Source organism: Bos mutus, chromosome 10 (genome assembly GCF_027580195.1).
Source record: "Bos mutus isolate GX-2022 chromosome 10, NWIPB_WYAK_1.1, whole genome shotgun sequence".
Classification (NCBI taxonomy): Eukaryota; Metazoa; Chordata; class Mammalia; order Artiodactyla; family Bovidae; genus Bos; species Bos mutus.
The window spans coordinates 63,065,617-63,081,795 of record NC_091626.1 but is presented as its reverse complement, the minus strand read 5'-3'; the positions used below and the strand labels follow the sequence as shown (position 1 = coordinate 63,081,795).

The 16,179-nt window shown below is 44.0% G+C and overlaps 1 protein-coding gene and 1 long non-coding RNA gene across 5 annotated transcripts in view; one reads left to right on the top strand and one right to left on the bottom strand.

The window, feature by feature from the left end:
• Positions 1-3,423, bottom strand: part of LOC138989404 (uncharacterized) — a 172,797-nt gene extending 169,374 nt beyond the window's left edge. For all 4 annotated transcript variants that reach the window (XR_011465674.1, XR_011465672.1, XR_011465673.1 and 1 more), the window contains exon 1: positions 3,286-3,423. This is a non-coding gene — a long non-coding RNA (uncharacterized lncRNA). The remainder of the gene's footprint in view (positions 1-3,285) is intronic.
• An 875-nt stretch (positions 3,424-4,298) lies between these two features.
• PTGDR (prostaglandin D2 receptor) lies at positions 4,299-14,978 on the top strand. The gene is made up of 2 exons (XM_005894541.2): positions 4,299-5,154; positions 9,548-14,978. Exons 1-2 carry the CDS (start codon positions 4,309-4,311, stop codon positions 9,785-9,787), a joined length of 1,086 nt encoding a protein of 361 aa, XP_005894603.2. The 5' UTR covers positions 4,299-4,308; the 3' UTR covers positions 9,788-14,978.
• Positions 14,979-16,179: the final 1,201 nt, after the last annotated feature.

Genomic DNA, 16,179 nt, shown 5'->3' with positions numbered 1-16,179 from the left:
CTTGCCTGGAAAATCCTATGGACGGAGGAGTCTGCTAGGCAGCAATCCATGGGATCACTGAAGTGACTTAGCAGCTTACATTATACCATATATATTTTTCCAGTAAATTTTTCTTGTAACCCAAATAAGCAGCGTGGTTGCTGCTGCTGCTGCTGCTAAGTCGCTTCAGCCGTGTCCAACTCTGTGCGACCCCATGGACTGCAGCCCACCAGGCTTCTCCGTCCATGAGATTCTCCAGGCAAGAACACTGGAGTGGGTTGCCATTTCCTTCTCCAATGCATGAAAGTGAAAAGTGAAAGTGAAGTCCCTCAGTCGTGTCTGACTCTTAGCAACCCCATAGACTGCAGCCTACCAGGCTCCTCTGTCCATGGGATTTTCCAGGCAACAGTACTGGAGTGGGGTGCCATTGCCTTCTCCAAGCTCTGTAAACAATGAAGGTACCTTTACTGTGTAACTGGACCCAAGATATTTTCATTAAAGTTTCTCTTTTGCTGGGGGTAGGGGGGGTGGGGATGACTTAGCCTAGTTACTCTGAAAACTGATACAAAAATGTATCAATGTAACCATGTAAAAAATCACATGACAGTCACTGGCCTTCTCTCTTCGCTGTATGTTCCTCAAAGCCCACACAACTCACCCCCCATGCTTGGCACAAAGTAAAAGCTCAAAAATGAATGAGCAAAATTGATGAATGAACAAATGATTCTTTTCTGGGCTGAAGAGTGAAGTTGTAAAACAAGATTCCTTAGGAGGAGGGACAGGATACTCCAAAGTTAAGTCTGAAAACAGGGCAGGATGAACCAGAGGGAACAGGCAGAACAGGCCGGAAACCCCGTGGTAAAGGCCAGCTACATTGGTCAGGAGGAAGCATGTGGTTTCCTGAATTATACCCGTTCAAACCCATCAACCTTTGAAACATGAAATACAGAGATCATGTCAAGGATCCACAGTGCCCCTTCAGTCCCACTTTACAGTTGTTTCTAAAAGGGTGTTTACATTATCAGAAGGGCTGTAGAGGTCAAGGCAGCTGGAAGAGAAAAATAAGACTGCAAAAAGAGAAAAAAAAAAAGAATAGGTACACCTCAGAGAACATCCCTATACAACATCATTAGAGGAAGATTCTTAAGCTAGAGAGTCCACTGGGCTTCCTCTGGGCCTCATTCTTTCACGAAACTGTGAAAACACTGAAATTGGTATAAATTGTGCCGGTGTGTGTGTTTCTGTCTAGAGAGCAGACCTCAGATTCATCAGATTCTTATGCCCTTTGGTTATTGAGACTGCTGCTTCTTCCACTTTATCAATGCAAATGGAGCTCTTCTAAATCCATCATTATTCTTTAGGGGCTGGAAGTAGGCATGAGAGGTGGTAGGAAGGAGAGGGAGAAAGTAACTAAGCCCCCGAAGACCTATTAATTGAGTGAACATATCTGAAAGGATTACAGAGGGTTCCACATATATAAACAAGGGCCTGTGAATGTTAGCTCTCAGTATTTTTATTACTCTATGACAAATGCCCTATGCTTTCCCAGCTTCACAATAACCCTACAAGGTCAGCATAAGTCCCATATTCTATTTATGAGACTCAAGGGAAATTGAGTAAAATAACTCCCAGTTTACACAGCTAATGATGGAGTTCAGAACTGTCTAACTCCAAAGTGTGGACTCTTCATCTCCACCCCATGACCTGAATTACTGGCCAGGCTTTCAGTCTGAAAGCAGCTTTTCCTGCTACCCTTAAGGCTTTTACATCTTAAGCCCAATAGTCTTTCTCTCTGAGTCTGTCCATCAGAACAGGCACTGAGCCTAAAAATTAGTTTCTTCAAGCCAAGGCATAATTTACTTGTTTATGTAATAGGGCCCTGGTCATCCCACTCAAATTTATACACTCAAGCCAGTTTCTCTCACATGGTGTGTGTTAGCCGCTCAGTCATGTTGGACTCTGTGACCCCGAGGACTGTAGCCCTCCAGGCTCTTTCGTTCATGGGATTTTCCAGGCAAGAATACTGGAGTGGTTTGCCATTTCCTTCTCCACTCTCACAGGGTATCAAGCGTTAATTAAAGTTATTATCACACTTACACGATTTAACTCCTTTGCCTCTCCAATGCAACCAAGTCAAAGGCCAGAAGAGAAGAAATGTTTTCTAGTAGTCACAAACCTGAGTGAAAAAGCACTAAACTAAGTCTCCTATTTTCTGGTTTTGAAACCCATGCTCAAGATTGCAGCTAAACATTTTAGCTACTAAAACAGCCTCCCTAAAACAGGGGAGAATCCTGATAAATGTACTATACTCAGCACTTCCTATGTGTCTGCACTTTACACACGTTATCCCTGTTTCCCAAGAGGCAAACAAGCTGTTAGATTGTTACTTCTCGCGAGGTTAAGCAAGTCTCTCAGGATCACACCAGCAATGAGTAGTAGAACCGGGACTTAAACCCAGGTCTGATATTATCAGCGTTCTTAACCATCCTCTTCTCACCATGTCTACACAGCCACTGTGATTCATGCCACCCAACATCTCCTGTTGGTTTTCCCTGGAGTCACTTCCCTGAAATCTTGAGAGGACAAACCATGGAAGCAAGACAGACTCTCTCAATAGCAGATCCGGGTTTCAGGTACAGCTCGACCAACTACTAGCTCTGTCACCCTAAGAGGTGACTTGACCTTCCAAGGTGTGTTTCCTCACCTAGGGAATGAAGCTCATTTTCCTATCCCAGGATCTAGAAGACCCTGTTTCAGGGCACAGGTGTTAACGTGAAGGTTGGTTACCTTTTCCCCTCCTCAAAGCACTAAAGTCAAAACTAGTGTCGCCATGTACCCCAATATTCATTGCAGCACTGTTTATAATAGCCAGGACATGGAAGCAGCCTAGATGTCCATCAGCAGACAAATGGATAAGAAAGCCGTGGTACATACACACAATGGAGTATTACTCAGCCATTAAAAAGAATACATTTGAATCAGTTCTAATGAGGTGGATGAAACGGGAGCCTATTATACAGAGTGAAGTAAGCCAGAAAGAAAAATACCAATACAGTATCAGTTCAGTCGCTCAGTCGTGTCTGACTCTTTGACCCCATGAATCACAGCACGCCAGGCCTCCCTGTCCATCACCAACTCCCAGAGTTCACTCACACTCACGTCCATCGAGTCAGTGATGCCATCCAGCCATCTCATCCTCTGTCGTCCCCTTCTCCTCCTGCCCCCGATCTCTCCCAGCATCAGAGTCTTTTCCAATGAGTCAACTCTTCACATGAGGTGGCCAAAGTTTTAGCTTTAGCATCATACCTTCCAAAGAAATCCCAGGGCTGATCTCCTTCAGAATGGACTGGTTGAATCTCCTTGCAGTCCAAGGGACTCTCAAGAGTCTTCTCCAACACCACAGTTCAAAAGCATCAATTCTTCGGCACTCAGCTTTATTCACAGTCCAACTTTCACATCCAACACAGTATACTAACGAATATATATGGAATTTAGGAAGAAGGTAACGATAACCCTGTATGCGAGACAGCAAAAGAGACACAGATGTATAGAACAGTCTTTTGGACTCTGTGGGAGAGGGCGAGGGCGGGATGATATGGGAGAATGGCACTGAAATATGTAAAATATCATATGTGAAACAAATCGCCAGTCCAGGTTTGATGCATGATACAGGGTGCTCGGGGCTGGTGCACTGGGATGACCCAGAGGGATGGGATGGGGAGGGCGGAGGGAGGAGGGTTCAGGATGGGGAACACATGTACACTCAGGGCGAATTCAAGTCAATGTATGGCAAAACCAATACAATATTTTAAAGTAAAATAAACAAATTAATTTAATAAGTAAATAAAAGAAAAGTAGTATCGCGTTTTCTGAGCACCCCAGCGACGCTCGACTTCAGAGTCCTACCACCACCACTTCCTCTCACCCCTCTCCACCCTCGTGGCTGCCGCTTAATTTCCCCTCCATTTCAGTACGTTCTCTTGCCTCGCAAGAAGGGATGGCCTTGGACGCTGAGAGGCTACCTACTTCTTTTTGTCCCCCGACTCTGGGCTTTGAGGGTCTGTCTCTCTGCTCAGGACCCAGAGCGTCCTGCAAAGCCACTGGCAGCTGCGCACCCCTCCGCGCGTCCCGCCCCGAGGGGCGGGGTGTGACCAGAGAGTTTGGATAGGAGGCGCCTTGGGAAACACCCCGCCGCCCGCGGAGCTTCCTCGGCGGCGCAACCTCTTCGGCCGAGACGCGCGCAGAGCGGCCGGGAGGCTTCTCTGCACCCGGACCCCCGTGGCCCCGGTCCTCCCGCAGCCTCCGCTCCGGCTCGCCGGGCCGCCGGTCATGAGGCCGCTGTTTTACCGCTGCCACAACACCACGTCGGTGGAGAAGGGCAATTCGGCGACGATGGGCGGGGTGCTCTTCAGCACGGGCCTCGTGGGCAACCTGCTGGCCCTGGGACTCCTGGCGCGCTCCGGTCTGGGGTCGTGCCCGCCGCGCTCGCCGCGCCCGCCGCCCTCCGTCTTCTACGTGCTGGTGTTCGGCCTGACGATCACAGACCTCCTGGGCAAGTGTCTAGTGAGCCCCTTCGTGCTGTCCGCCTACGCGCAGAACCGGAGCCTGCGGGAGCTGGTGCCCGGATCGGACAGCTCTCTGTGCCAAGCCTTCGCCTTCATCATGTCCTTCTTCGGGCTCGCCTCGACGCTGCAGCTGCTGGCCATGGCCCTGGAGTGCTGGCTCTCCCTGGGGCACCCCTTCTTCCATCGACAGCACCTCACCCCGCGCCGGGGTGCAATGGTGGCGCCGGTGGTGGGCGCCTTCTGCCTCGCTTTCTGCGCGCTGCCCTTGGTGGGCTTTGGGAAGTTTGTGCAGTACTGCCCTGGCACCTGGTGCTTCTTCCAGATGGTTCACGAGGAGCGCTCGCTGTCGGTGCTGAGCTACTCGGTGCTCTACGCCAGCCTCATGCTGCTGCTGGTGCTCGCCATCGTGCTGTGCAACCTGAGCGCCATGCGCAACCTCTATGCCATGCACCTGCGGCTGCGGGGACTCCTGCGCCCTGGCTCCAGGGAACGCGCCGAGCCGGGCGCCGGCGAGAGGGAGGCGACCCCGCTGCACCTGGAGGAGCTGGATCACCTCCTGCTGCTAGCCCTCATGACGGTGCTCTTCACCATGTGCTCCCTGCCTTTAATTGTGAGTTGTCCGCGCTAAAGCTGCAGGAGACTGACGCGCGGTGGGCCGCAGGAGAGGAGAGGGACGGGTGGGGCGTGTTGGGTGCGGTGCAAGAGAAGCTGCGCCCAGACCCCGGAGGGTGTGTTCCCGCGTTCCGCGGATCAGTTTCCGTTCCCTCCGCAGTCCTCAGTAGATAGAATCCGATTTGTTGAGCGAAAAGAGGTAAAGCCACAGAAATTTAGGAAAAGCAGGAACCGGACTGTGTCCCCTTAGTCCGGCAGAACCTCTCCAGTGCTCTGAGAAGGTCTCAGGACCATTTTTGCACCTCAGAACTTGGGAAGCAGAACTTGGTTTCTCCTCGGCAGTACGAGTCCTTTCCCACTTTCCAATGGCTATGCGAGGTTTTATTTCATTACACCTGCCCATGATTTTAGTGGCATCAGAAATGCGCAAATGACATCTGGGCGTTCTTCCCACCCCACCTACCTCCCCGCCCCCGGTGTTGGTATGGAAAGGGAATAAGAGAAGGTGTAATCCTGCCAAACTGATTTGCAGACGCGAGTGACTAAAAGCGTAGGTTTAGTTTAGTCTTTTTTTTTTTTTAACTGGTGTGTAAACTTTGAGGAGTGGAGGACGCCCTTTCCCGTGCTGCCGCTGCAGGGAGTGGTGGCTGCAGAGGCGGAAAGGCTGTTTGGACTAGCAGGTGTGGAGGAAGGTTTCAACTAGTTGTGACGCTCTGATAACCTGTCTCGACCGGTGTTGTTTCTACCTTGGCAAGCGAGGTGGGCCATTATTTTGTGTTTCAATTAACTGATGCAGGTTGTGGTGCAGATTGAATTACTTCCTCGTTTTGAAGGTATTTCTTCCTGTGATCCCTGCTAAGACTTCTAGGAGTGGCTGAGGCTAGAAGTATTGCTCCTCTTTCTCTCCTGACTCCACAGTGTACTTGTTCAACATGAACAACGTTTAAATAAATTCATTGTCAAGTCCATGTTTTTGGAGCCCTGAGACTTATGTGAATAGGAAAGTTAAGTTTCTTATGGCAGTGTAGCAGTTTTGGACATTACTTTCAAGGGTAGATGAAAGTGACATATAATGTGATTTTCCCCCTTAAATGAAGGTCTTAGTATTGGGCCAATAGTTGTCTGAATTAGGATCGGAACTCCCCAAAATAAATAAATATATAGCTATATAAACAAAGAGATTAAGATATAGGTGGAGATAGTTAGCAATGGTTTTCAAACTTTAGCACACTCAGACTCATCAGCAGTACTTTTAAAAACATAGCTGGCTGGCCCTGTTCTCCAGTTGCTGATTCAGACATTTTTGAAGAATTCAGCATCCTCCACTTCATCTGCTGATGTAGAGATCACATTTGAAGAACCACACTCTGAAGCAGGAGTTAGCAAATCAGGGCTAAGTATCCAGAGAGCTGGCAACAGCAACATTTTTTCATGGATCCCTAGTTTCAGCAGAGGGCACTCTTCCCATCTGATTTTCCCTGTAATGGACTGCATTCTCTAAACAAGCCCGTTGTATATTCTGAGTATGTTTCTTAGTCAACCCTCTCTTATAGGAGCAGTTATATAAAGTATCTTCTAGGGAATACTATTGATCATCAGAAATTTTTTGAAAGTCTAGATAGTGTTCAAACAGATATCTTGAATAGAGTATGTATTTTGATCACTATCAGAGTGAACAAATTTGTCATAATTTCAGTAAACCCCCAAAATAAATAAAATTAAAAGGCCATTCATAGAATAAATATTACATTTCTAATACAAATCAAGTGACTTGAAAATATCAATTAAAATAACTTAATATGCAAGAAAATTGATATTGATGAATACTGAATAGAAATAAAATGATTTGTCTTCATAATTTAAACATTGTTCAGTTACCCAGATGCCAACTAATCAAGCATTCTCAAATAGTAAGAATTATATTTTTCTCCACTTTGAGGAGAAAGGAGCAAATATAAAGATTTAAGTCATATGAAGTGTTTCCTTTTTCAATCAACTGAAGTGTGTAGCCTGTTGCCATCCATTTACTCATTCATCTCAGATCTGGAACCTACAACATTCCAGGCACTATAATTCATTGCAGGGAATTAAAATGAGAAAAACCTCTCATCTGCCCACAGAGCTATAATCCAGGGTGTGAGAGGGAGTGAGTAGGGCCAGAAAAGAGTTTAGAAAAGGAAAGGATTAACTCCTAATTGATAAAACAGTAATACTAGCTAATTATTGAATTATTATTATTATATGCAAGGACCTGTTCTCGAGGTTTTACTCATATTATCTCATTCGAATTTTGTAACGATGCTGGAAAATAGGTTCGATTGTCCCCATTGTATAGATGAAGAAACAGAGTAACTTGCTTGAAATGTCATAGCCAGTGAGAGGATTCTATCTAACCTGGATAGTCAGACTCTAAAGCTGATGAGCTTAACCATCACTTCAAAGAGGCTTTGAATGGAGGTAATACTTTAGGTTGGCCTGGAAAAAAGGTAGGATTTGGGCACATGATCAATTTCCACATCTGTAAAATGGAGATAATGAACATACTTAACAGGATTTTTGTGAGTATGAGACAAACTTTTTAAAGTAAAATGCTTAGAATGGTGCCTAGGAATATGAAATTCTGTATGGGCATTAGCCATTATTATTACTCTTTGTGTTATTAAACAGTTATAATGGGGGAGGGCTTCCAGATAACCTCTGTTTTCCTAAGTGCACTAGATGGGAGTATCTGAGCCTACTGAAATGCTCTACTGAAAAAAGAATTAAAAGGTAAGGAAACAATTATGGGAACATACATCTTCTCATATCCCTGACTGCCTTGAATGGGTTTGGTCTGTGCACTTATTTGTATCCCCTCCCATTAATGTTGAGTTTGCATATTTTCTGGTCCATTAGCGTCTATTTTGTCCCATTATAAATTTAAAAATCTCAGTGGGCTTGGGTGATGTAAGGGTATTGAGAAAAAGCAGTTGGCCTCCAACCAAGTGGGAGGCAGTTGCAGTGCTGGTCAAAACAGCAGTGTTGACTGAATGGCAGGAAAGGGATGAGGCAGTTTGCAGGGCTACCCAAAAGCCAGAGACCTCAGGGAAGAGCAAGACAATAGGAGTGGCTGGGCACGGGTATGTAGGCTTATCTTTCTGTCCCTGAATATATTGCCTAGAATGTTGTAGGTTTCTTCCTAGTCTGACAAGAGGATGCCAACCACAGAAAAATAAGCATCTGTGCTAAGAATAACTAATTTACATGAGTTGTCTCCTGTCTTTCCACTGGAATGCATGCATGCATGCATGCATGCAAGTCACTTCAGTCTTGTCTGACTCCGTGTGACCCTATGGACTGTAGCCCACCAGGCTCCTTTGTCCAGTATTCTCCAGGCAAGAATACTGGAGTGGGTTGCCATGCCCTCCTCCGGGGATCTTCCTCATCCAGGGATTGAACCCATGTCTCTTACATCTGCTGTATTGGCAGGAGGGTTCTTTACCACTAGCACCACCTGGGAAGCCCCTCCACTGGAATATTTCCTGTCTTTTCACATTGATTAAAAGTTTCTGTTTCAAATGGACTCACAGACATAGAAAACAAATTGGTTATCAAAGGAGAAATTGGAGGGAGGGATAAATAAGGGATTTGTGATTAACGGATATATACTACTATATATAAAATAGATAAAGGACCTACAGTATTGTAGAGAAAACTATATTCAATATCTTATAGTAACCTATAATGGAAAAGAATCTGAAAAAGGATATATATATGCACACACGCACACATATATATGTATATATATACACATACACACATAGATGTATATATGTGTGTATGTGTATATATATGCATCTATGTGTGTGTGTGTGTATATATGTATATGCTGTACACCTGAAACATCGTAAATCAGTTATACTTCAATAAAAAAAGTTCAGAGAAAGGGAAGTTTCTGTTTCATTGGTGCCTCCACACATGTGACATTTCACGTGTGACTTATTTCTGTGCTAAGAATCAAGAACAGGAAGGAGGCAGAAGAAAGAAGGGAAGAAATTTAGTATCTTTGGGAGTCTGGTGACCCTGTTTGTAGACAATTCAGTGGACTGGATCTGTCCCACTTCAGCTCTTCCTCTGCACGGCCAGGTAACGCTAGTTCTGCATGGCCAGGTAACGCTAATTCTGCTCTGACTGCCGGCAGGGTAGCTCCAGGGATTAGCCTGGGGCTTCCAGGAGGACCTGCACCTCCCTGGCTCCTCACTTGCACCCATCCATGACAGTGGCCAAAATGAATATCCCAAGGCAAACTGCCATATTCTTATGGAAAAATAATGTTTTCTAAGTGAAGTAAGGGAATTTATCGCAGCCATAGACCTTTTGCTATCCTAATCTAATGTTTTTCTTTAAAACAGTATCGTGCTTACTATGGAGCGTTTAAAGCTGTTCCTGAGCAAAATGGAACCACTGAAGAAACTGAAGACCTCCGAGCCTTGCGCTTTCTCTCTGTGATCTCAATTGTGGACCCTTGGATTTTCATCATTTTCAGAACATCAGTGTTTCGAATGTTTTTTCGCAAGATTTTCATAAGGCCCCTTATACATAGAAATTGGCACAGCAATTCTTGCCAAACTAACATGGAATCCAGTCTATAACTATGTTATCCTCTCTCATAAACTCAAGAATACATCTCATCTTCTGCAAAGAACCATGAGCCACAAAAAAATCTTATAATTTATATCCATAAAAGGTATGTTCCATAACAAAATATCTAAATGTATTTTCAAAACTGTTTGTTCATTCTTAATGTGTTGTCCCTCTGTATTCATGAATCAGTTCAGTGGAGTTTTTCATTTTGAGTTATAATGTAATAACTATTATTATTATAACTAATAATAGTTATAATAGTTTTTCATTTTGAGTTATACCAGTTAAACTGGTAGCTCAGTTGCTAAAGAATCTGCCTGCAAAGCAGGAGACCCAGGTTCATTCTCTGGGTTGGGAACTGGGTTCGATCGCTGCGTTGGGAAGATCCCCTGGAGAAGGAAATAGCAACCCACTCCACTGTTCTTGCCTGGGAAATCCCACGGACAGAAGAGCCTGATGGGCTACAGTCCATGGTGTCAAAAGAGTCAAGTGCAACTTAGCAACTAACCCAAACAGTGTTTAAAGTCTTAAAGCAATTATAGTGATTGTTCCAATGTTTGTACTTGTTGTCCCTAATTTTTTAAGGAGACCTTAGGCCTCTGGGTCTTTATTTAAATCCAGAAGAAACACCACTGTTTACAATTATGTAATAGGTTGTTCTTAAATTTTCTTATTCTCCTTATTTCTAGCGAAACTTGATTTGTGTATTGTGTATCACAATTGCCCCTAATTAAGTCTTATCTTTGCCAACTGATTCAACTACAGCCTGAATTAGAGATGCACCTCCTAAAAGGGAGGTGAAAATGTAACTAGATCAGGCATTTGGAGCATCCTTCTCTGGCCAACCCCTGAGAGAAGGCTCACTGCCTTGTGTGAAGAGCCAAAGGTATAAATAAGTAAATGAGAGGCAAGGTCTACAATCCAAAGAAGAAAAAAATGCCTTTTATCCTTTAAGTCCAATTTCTTATTTGGAGGGTGTCCGTAGGCATGAAAATTTGGGAGTGGGCTACAAAATGTTTCAGTTTTTTGGAACTTCCATTTTGTAGGCTTATCATATTGATGGATTCCTTGGTGGGGAGGGATTTATCGTTTGTTGAAAGACTGGGATGTATAATTTCCCAGAAAGCATGTTTACTACGAATGGCTATAACAGAGCGGGGCATTCAGCACAGCAACAAGCTCACAGGGACTCAGTCAGCCTCAGCTGAGCATGGTGGCGATGACCTTAACAGCTACCTGTTAAAGCCATATTCTGCCCTTGGTGGAGATGGTAAGATCTTATGGAGGTTCCTGAGAAATACAGTTTCAAGCTGGAGCAGGATGTGGCTCAGATGGAGCACAGCCAAGCACTTTAAGAATACATTTAATTGTACATGTTTACAAATGTTAGCAACACTATGACCAAAAGGGAAAAGTGGGGGAAATACAGCTGCAGCTGTTAAACCAAACAAGAGACTGTAGACACAGCTTGCAGGGAAGAACTTTCACCTTGGGTAGAAGAATACACGGGGGTATCAGAGGGCTTTTGGCATCTGTGGGGCCCCTTTATACCCAACACAGACTCTGAGCTGGAGAACCAGCTATGTTTGAATAGCCTGAGACCCCCATTTAGCCATCCCTTCCAAAGACCAGAGTTAGCAGCAGCCCCGCTTTTACCTCTGGTTTATCTCAGAGGTGGTATTAACCTGGAAATATGTGTGTGTGTTTTGTGTGTACCAAAACTGTGAAATGGTCAAATACAGGAATACACAAATTATAATTGAGAGTGTGATGTGATGCAAAATACACTTGTTTTCAACTTTAACTCTTGCTTATGTGCTTAATGTGTAACTACCTGTGTGTTTTATTGTCAGAGGAAGTTCATTTTTTTATGCTCTCCTTTTGGAAAGTGTTATGATCATTGTCAAGGTCATTTGAAAAGTTCCCAGATGAATCAATAAACATAATTTTATAATATTTTGCAAAGAAAATTACTTTTCTTCAAATGAAAGAAAAGAATTTCATGTTTTGGTTTTGTTTCATTGTTTTGAGTAAAAGTTTACCAGCAGCCTTTCATTCTCTAGCAGTTTAATAGAATGGGTTTTTATAGACTGTCCCATTAGCAAATACATTACTTTAAACAATTTTGCATATGTTTATTCAAGGAATTAGTGGTTCTTTCTGTCACAATGTAGATACACCATCTGTATGAAATCCTTGTTAAGTCAGAAGTCAACTTTTCAATGATCCTCATTAATTTATTCATTATATTATTAAATAAGTTTTAATTGACAGATACCTTGTGCCAGGGAATTAGGTGCTGAAGAAAAAAGTACATAAGACTTAGTTCTGGCCCATAAGTTGCTCTTTGTCCAGTGGGAGACATAAGCATGTAAACAGTTACAACAGAGTATGGAAATCCCAGTAATAAATGTGCATGCAGAGTCCCATTAGAAGAGAAAATCTGAACTCGGGGTTACATAGGGTAGGGTTGTCACTAACCCTAACTTGGGGTAGTTCTGTAGGGTTGTCAGAACTGCACAGTGAGACGATACCGAAGTCAAGTATTGAAGATGAGTAGGAATTTTGACTCCAGTTGAAAACTAAAGAAAGGACTAAAATAGTCCACATGAGAGGAAATACATATGGTTAATAAATGTAAAAAAGAATTCCTGTCTAACCAAAGAAATGCTAAATTAAAATCAAATTATCAAGGATCACACACAAAAATAATTATGACTGTCAATAACAGAAAGGCTCTTATTAAATAAAAAGAACACTGGTGCTCCCCTGGTGAGTTTATAAATTTGTCCACCTTTTCTTTCTTTTTTTTTTAAATTACTTATTTATCTATCTATCTATCTGTGGCTGTGCTGGGTCTTCGTTGCTGTTCCAGCTTTTCTTTAGTTGTGGCGAGTGGGGGCTACTTTCTACTTGCAGGGCGCAGGCTTCTCATTGCGGTGGCTTCTCCTGTTGGGCAGCACAAGCTCTAGGGCACTTGGGCTTCAGTAGCTGTTGCACATGCGCTCAGTAATTGTGGTTCCTGGGCTCTAGAGCACAGGCTTAACAGTTGTGGTGCACCGGCTTAGCTGCTTCACAGCCTGTGGGATCTTCCCAGATCAGGGATGGAACCATGTCTCCAGCATTGCAGGCAGATTCTTTACCACTGAGCCACCAGGGAAGCCCTGTTCACATTTTCTCAATAGCAACCTGGCAGTGCATATCAAGAGCCTAAACGTGTTCTTTTCTACCATTCCAGTGACTCCACTCTAGAATTCTTTTCCAGAAAATAATCAGAGGGGCTGTCACAATTATGTGCAAAACTCTTCCTTGTAGCATTGTTTAAAATAGCAAAAAAAAAGAAAAGGAAACCATCTAAATGACGGACTCTTCATGTATAATATATACACACACATATATGAAAATAATGCAGCCGTATAAACAAGATGTTTTCAAATAATTTATAAAAATTGAGAGGAAAGCTTACAGTGTCATATGAGGTGGAACAAACCTGATACAAACTATTTTAAGGTATGATCCATAATTAAAGTATATATATATGTGTGTGTGTGTGTGTGTGTGTGTGTGTATAAGACCTTGAAAAAATAAACCAGAGAAGCAAAGTGTGGACCACAGTTATCTTTTTTATGGACATTTCCCCCATAATTCTTCATATTTTCCAAGTTTTAAAATAATAAGTACAATTTTCTTCCATGTGAAATTCTTTTTTAAAATAATGAATAGAAATGGGCTGACAAAACAAGGGGAAAAGGCAAGCAGGACAAGCTTTCAAGTTAAAGGACCAATATGCGCAAAGCCATGCAGGAATAAAGGAGAACGGCGTGTCCAGGCTTAGAAGCTCCGTTTGGTAGTAGCTTGGGCATTATGAGCAGAGGTGACAGGAAAAGAAGCTGAAAAGAGATGCAGTTTTCACACCGTCAAGGCTGTTGGGTCCAGGGAGAAGGGTTGGAGCTCTTGTGGGGCCCATATTCTCACTGTAGATTTTGAAGCCAGGGTGCAGCTAGAATGGAGTTCGAGGGAGGTCATGCTGGTGGCATGAATTGCAGATGGGCAGATGGGGGCCTGATGAGGTTGTACAGTCCATGCACTAGACCACCATGCTGGTTAAGGAAATGAGTAGGACCTGCTTGGGCTTCCCTGGTGGCACAGTGGTAAAGAATCTGCCTGCCAATGCAGGAGATGCAAGAGACACTGGTTCGACCCCTGGGTCAGGAAGATCCCCTGGAGTAGGAAATGGCAACCCACTCCAGTATTCTTGCCTGGGAAATTTCATGGACAGAGGAGCCTGGCAGGCTACAGTGAAGGGGTCGCAAAGAGTCAGACACAACTGAGCATGCAGACAAGGACTTGCTTGCCTGGCTGCTTGCCTGTACGTGGAGTGCACCAGCTCAAAAGAAAGGGCCCCCTTTGATGATCTTTCTAGTGGGAGGAAGCACAAAAAAGCCAAATATGCAGGCCCAGAAGCACCAGGCCACCAGAGAGGGATAGAGGAGAGGAGGAGCTGAATTCAGGCCACACCAGGGAAAGGTGAGTTGTACAGCTTTTTAATAGGTAGAGCTGATAGGGAGGATTCCAACTTATGACTCAGCTGTGCCTTTATTCTTCTTTCAGTATACTCAGGAATAAGTTAGGAGAGGGAAGAATTCTGAAAAAAGTCTGTTTCTTTTTTTCCTGACATTGCCAGTATACCTGGATAGAAGATCGCTGTTACGATGCTAATGAAGGTTCTGGGTCAACTGTGGATTTTAATTATATATTACCCAGGTCGCAAAGAGTTGGACACTACTGAACAATGACAACCATCACCCAGCCATGTTAATAAAGGGCCAGTGATTAAGACCATTAACTTAGTTCCAAAAGTCCACCAAAGGCTGACTGAGCCAGGTACTCCTGAAGCTTTTGGGGAGAGAAGGCATCCCACGAATAAAACAGTATGAGTCACTCACTAGCCACACAGCCCTTCTTGTTCATTTAACTGAAGATTTCTGTGTTCTAGGCCAGCATGTCTCAAAGCCTGATACTGAACCAGCAGCCTCAGCCTCACCTGAAACTTGTTAGAAACATACATTCCCCAGCCCCGCCCCCACAACAGCAGAATCAGAATCTCTGGGGCTGGGCCCAGCAGTCTGCTTTAAGGTGATTCTCATGCATGTTCAATTTCAAGAACCACTGCTCCACCAAAAAAAAAAAAACAGAAAATACTGGCCAAATGACCAAAAAATATTCAAAGAAGACTCCATTCATAATGTTTCTCTGACCTCTGTTTCTCAGATGTTTTCAGTTGAGATCACTGACACCTAACTCCCCAAAGCGTGTTATCTGTAATACTTCCGTTACAATACTTCTGTTCAGGCAGTCATCACAACTCATTACTTCACATGCTCATAGTATTAATGGCAGTGAAAGAGCCTTTGGCCCATGACGGAAAGATGCTCCTCCAGAGGAGCTGCTTCTTTATCCTCGTGCAGATGCTTATTGGGTCTAAGACTAACAGTTGTTTCTTTGTGAAATAAAACTAAGCAAAGGGCATTCATTCACAGAATAACATTACCAGAGATTATGTCTAAAGGGAAGCTTTCATTAGGAAACTGATTACATACTAAAATGGTGCATAAAACGTGCATATATTGTTTAAATAATAAAGTGAACATTCAAGTAAATGCCATGCAGATCAAGAAACAGAACTAGAGATGAACATTATCCTGACATTGGGATGTCTTCACTTTTCGTTACTTTACCACCTGAGTGTGCATCATAAAATATGTACTCTTTTATATCTTTCTCCCTAGCTTAGCACTGTGTCTCATATCAGATTCCTCCCACGCAGACACAAGACAGGGCTTCAGGTGTGTGTGATCTGTGGAGCTTGTGTTCTCAGGAGAAAGGCAGTGAAGGAAGCTGGGACAGGGCAGTTACAAGCGCTAAGCAAAGATGAAGTCTCAGCTGCAGCCTACTCCCTGAGCAAAAACACCACAGAACTGGACCCACAGGTCATAAGCAGTCTTTGGCCAGGGTGCACTGGGGGTGGCCTTCAGGTCAAGTGCAATTTTCTAGGAGCTTCCTTGGTGGCTCAGTGGTAGAGGATTCGCCTGCCAATGCAGGAGATGTGGGTTCAGCCCCTAATCTGGGAAGATCCCACATGCCGCAGGGCAAATAAGCCCGTGCACCACAACAATTAAGCCTTTGCTCTAGAGCCAGGGAGCTGCAACTACCGATAGTTGCCCTAGAGCTGGTGTTCTGCAACAAGAGAAGCCCCTGCAGTAGGAAGCCGCAAGTAGAAAGTAGCCCCCACGCATCACAGCTAGAGAAAAGCCCACGTAGCAACAAAGACCCAGCACAGCCATAAATAAATAATTTTATTTTTAAAAGAGGGCAATTTTCCAGAGCAGGGGCCACCTGT

Excerpts from the sequence above, each read along its gene's own strand:
- PTGDR (XM_005894541.2), top strand. The coding sequence starts at position 4,309 with ATGAGGCCGCTGTTTTACCGCTGCCACAACACCACGTCGGTGGAGAAG. Across the intron at positions 5,155-9,547 it reads TGTGCTCCCTGCCTTTAATT|TATCGTGCTTACTATGGAGC; the intron begins GTGAGTTGTCCG and ends TCTTTAAAACAG.